A 4,642-nucleotide genomic window follows, 5' to 3' on the forward strand; every position below is an offset into this window, starting at 1 on the left:
CGAAAATCTGATTTTTAGTTTTTTTTTACTTCATCTAATCCATGACTGATAGTATAATTCGAGAAATACTGCAAACGTGTGAATTTCTCGTAAGACTCTGAACAAATACTAACATTTAAAAATTTTATTTTTTGCCCTCCGGGCGGAAAGTGGCAACTTTCGTCCCGCTGCGCTAAACAAAGTTGCCGCTTTCCGCCTTCGTCGGACAAAAATAGTATACACTCCACGGGAAGTAAATAAGAAAGCCTCAGATCACATGTCTGTTGACCTCGGCTTCGCCTCGGACAACAATTACATGTGATCTGAGACATTCTTACTTTACTTCCCTAGGTGTAATATACTATTTTTCAAAAATTTGTCCGGTAAAGTATAATTTAAACCTCACTATTAGATAAATAAGTACCTTAACTATTAGAAAAAAATTAAATTTACTCATAATCTAATATTTTTTATTTTACATTGGCGGCGAAAGGACCTCCTTAAAAATAAATTATCAATTATTTGATAATAATATAGTTATTTAATGCATAAAAGATTATTCCGGTAATCTAAATTTCATTAAATCACTAGTAAAAACTTGTTGTTTTCTGAAAGTACAGTCTCGAACAAAATTAATCCTTCTTAAAAAATTTCTAATTGTCTGTCAACTGCAGGTCATATTATCGACTGTACATAAATATTTTCAAACTTAACCTTGATTTTTATACGTGATAATATTATTGTTTTTATTTATATTTATTGAACAAACAACAAAATGGAATAAACAACTTAAATTACAGTGCAAAAATATTACAAAGATTATGGAACAATTTAATTGATCTTTTTTGATACAAATATTTATATACACGTAAGTATGTAAGTATACAATACCTAGATAAGTATCTACAATAATTTATGAAACAGAGTAGTAATTATTTATTTAACAGCTTAGATATATAGCCGAAGTCAATCCGCTGGCGGTGGTTCGTCCTGTTTATCAATATTCATGCGCCGGTTAATACATGTCACACCAGCATTTGCTTTTATATTTTATGGACTAGAAGAAAGGCGCTAAAAAATAATTAAAATCATGTTTATTAATTACGTGTTATTATATACTGTTATTTTAAGTGTAAAAGCATCAATGTTTGCATCGCCTCCGCAAACTGCTTTGATAATTGGATTTGAAGATGTGTATGATCTTTCACTATTATCAAACACTTTGTCAGACCAGGGCATGGATGCGACTCTGATAATTCCTTCGTTGAATTCACGAGATATCTATGAAAATCTAGTGCAAGTGGAAGTTATTAAAATAAATTTCACTCTAGGAACTGATGCAAAAAAAGTAGATAAATCTCTGAAAGCTTGTGAGACTGTTTTAAGTGATAAAAAACTTCTTGATAAAATACGTAAGATTCAGCCAACTTTTACAATTTTTCCGGCTCTGAGGTAAAATTTTTTTTTTATTTTATAATAGTGGTGAAAATAATTATGACATTAAAGTTAGCAGTCACTTGACTATTTTTTAATTAATAAATTTATTCCAAAAAATTATTTTAAATAAGTTGCGCTTAAAATTTTTTTTAATTTTCACATGTCAATTTCTTTTTTCTAATTTTTTTCACCATAATTTACTTGTTAAAAAAATTCTTAAAATTATTAGATATTTTCTAAGTTAATTTTATTTATTTTTGTGAATTTCAGACATGATGCTTGTATTATCCCATTGGTTAAATCTATAGAATCTATACCAGTAATTTGGGCACGAGGACAAGAAGAGGAATATTATGCTGTTGAAAAATCACGAATGGCCATTCCATTTCAAACTGGAACATTTTACGAGAGATTTTTGACTAATTTGAATCTAAAATCTATGGTTACTTATGTTGACAATCATTATGTCAATCAAGCATTTAAATTAGTTAAACAGTACATCAATAATGTTGAAGATACTAATTTATATGATCTTTATTCTGATGTTAAAGTATTTCTTTGGGGTGGCGATCCTGTTTTACGCTTAGATTTTTCTCCGTTGACACATCAACTGGTTGAGGTTTGAAAAGATATTGCAATAAAAATAAATTAATAATAATCTATACTATAGTCATATGATAAATTTGGATTTTTTAGTGAAATTTAGTGTCATTGCAAAGGTCGTTACTTGAATTTTTGCCTTTTCAAGGCAAAAATTCATATCATTATCACCAATAATCAATTTATGATGATTAGTATTTAGGCTGCATTCGAAAATGCACTATCTCTAGATACATAATTAAGAAATGACTTTGTATCTTGTGAACTATTGACATTTTCAAAGATATAAGCTCACTTTGACATTACACTCATCGAGACCTTTCATTTGAGTACCCACATCAATTTTTCATATATTTATATAGATTATATATATATGTATATATGAAAAATATGTCAAAATACATGTGGGTACTCAAATGAAAGCTCTTGATGAGTATAACATCGGGATGAACTTATATCTTTAAAAATGTCAATATTTAAAAATGTAAGTGCAATTTAACATAATTAAAAAACGACCTTGTATCTTGTAAACTATTGACATATTTAAAGATATAAACTCATTCCGATGTCACACTCCTCAAGACCTTTCATTTGAGTACCCACATGCATTTTTTATATATTTTTTATATATTCATAAATATAAATATATAAAATATATGAAAAATTGATGTGGGTACTCAAATGAAAGCTCTTGATGAATGTAACATTAGGATGAGCTTATATCTTTAAAAATGTCAATATTTAAGATAGTACAGTGCAATTTAACAAATATCTTGTAAACTATTGACATTTTTAAAGAAATAAGCTCACCTCGACATTACACTTATCAAGACCTTTCATTTGAGTACCCATATCAATTTTTCATATATTTATATATATTATATATGTATATATGAAAAATATATCAAAAATGTATGTGGGTACTCAAATGAAAGCTCTTGATGAGTGTAACATCGAGATGAGCTTATATCTTTAAAACCATCAATAGTTAAGAAAATACATTGCAATTTAACAAAATTCATTATTTAATAAAGCAAAATTTTAGTCCTTTACTATTCACAAGTCACGGCAGTCACATAGTGACTGCAAGGTTCCCAGTATCGATTGTTACGAAAGTGAATATTAGTGATTGATCAATTTATTTTATTTCAGGTCGGATGTCACCACTGCAGAGGCGTACAACCATTACCGAATGTTCTCCAAAAAGAATTAATAGAGTTTAAACAAGGAACTGTAGTCGCGACTCTAGACTCCGAATATATAAACATGATAGAGCACTTAAGTCAACAAATTCCCCAAGGTCAAGCAATCTTATGGAAGAACAAAATCGTTAAAAAAACTAATGGAAAAAATATATTTATTCATGGTGATGTTGATCGTCAAGATATCATAGGTATTTATTAATTAATTGAATTTATAAATATAAATATTTAAATAAATAATAAATTAATAAGTAATATATATACATAATTTTTTTTAAATATTGTTTTCTTTATTGTAATAAATATTAATTATTAATTTTTTTAGGATATTCAAGAACACGATTATTACTGAGTCATTGTGCAGATACTGAATTTTTAGAGGCGGCATTTCATGGTACGCCTTTAATATGTTTCCCAAGAAATTCTGAAGAAAAAGAAAATAATTTGCGTGCTGTTAAATTAGGAATAAGTATTACATTAAATAATGACTATACAATAGATAATGTTAATAAAATATTGAACGAAATTCATGAAAATATAAAATATCGGGAAACAGCAAGAAAAATATCACTGGCAATAAGAGATAGATTAGCACCAGCGTCTGACAGATTAATTTTTTCGCTGAGTTATGCCGCCAGACATAAAGAAATTGATATTAATTATTGGCCAATTGGAAGAGACATTAATGTAAATACATTTTTAGAGGATATTAATTTTTTATATGGATTAATTATTGGTATTATAGTAGGTGCTTTATTTGTCGCAACTACCGCACTGACTTGGTATTATCAAAGTAAAAACAGTAAAAAATCTAAAGTTATAAAAGTAAAAAAACATAGTCGATAATTTTGATATGTGGTTATAAATATAAAAGTATGTGAAAACATTTAAATGAATTATACAGTGATAAATTCATAAATACATGGACAATTTTTATATGTATTTATAAATATACTTAATAATACAGGAAACACATATACATACGAATATTTCATGCTAAAAATACCGTAGCCTAGAGCTTTGCTTTTACTAAGAAATATTTGACACATTCAAATAAGCTAATGTGTTGTTATTATTATATATTTATATTTATATGTATAAATAAATTACAATTTGTCAATACTGCGTTTTGTATATCGTCATTGCAGCGAGTTCTCGCTCGCAGATAATTATTAATTAATTAATTAATCATTTAATTTTATTCTATATTATATTTTAGGCTTTTAGGATACTTTACGATTTATCTAGCCTTGTTACTTATTACTATATAAATCACCATTATCTACAATCGTGGTCATTAATTTAAATGTTTTTAATATTACTGGAAAATAGTCGTTTGTAAATTAGAACGTTTATTAATTCTAAATTTTAAAATAAGTTAATTAATTTTTTTATAGTATAAAAAATTATTATTTATTGAAACT

At 26.9% G+C, this 4,642-nt stretch overlaps 1 protein-coding gene across 1 annotated transcript; it reads left to right on the forward strand.

The window, feature by feature from the left end:
- The first annotated feature begins 704 nt into the window (after window positions 1-704).
- LOC123265813 (UDP-glucuronosyltransferase 2C1-like) lies at window positions 705-4,338 on the forward strand. Its single transcript, XM_044729729.1, has 5 exons — window positions 705-855; window positions 927-1,431; window positions 1,687-2,035; window positions 3,169-3,409; window positions 3,544-4,338. The coding sequence occupies exons 2-5, from the start codon at window positions 1,070-1,072 to the stop codon at window positions 4,062-4,064; spliced, it is 1,473 nt and encodes a 490-aa protein (XP_044585664.1). The 5' UTR covers window positions 705-855; window positions 927-1,069; the 3' UTR covers window positions 4,065-4,338.
- Window positions 4,339-4,642: the final 304 nt, after the last annotated feature.

Source organism: Cotesia glomerata, linkage group LG5, assembly GCF_020080835.1.
Source record: "Cotesia glomerata isolate CgM1 linkage group LG5, MPM_Cglom_v2.3, whole genome shotgun sequence".
Taxonomy (NCBI): domain Eukaryota; kingdom Metazoa; phylum Arthropoda; class Insecta; order Hymenoptera; family Braconidae; genus Cotesia; species Cotesia glomerata.

What these genes read in the sequence shown, in the direction of transcription:
- LOC123265813 (XM_044729729.1), top strand. Translation starts at nt 1,070, where the DNA reads ATGTTTATTAATTACGTGTTATTATATACTGTTATTTTAAGTGTAAAA. An exon ending in TGACACATCAACTGGTTGAG is followed by an intron (nt 2,036 to 3,168) that starts GTTTGAAAAGAT and finishes ATTTTATTTCAG; the next exon opens with GTCGGATGTCACCACTGCAG. An exon ending in TGATCGTCAAGATATCATAG is followed by an intron (nt 3,410 to 3,543) that starts GTATTTATTAAT and finishes TAATTTTTTTAG; the next exon opens with GATATTCAAGAACACGATTA.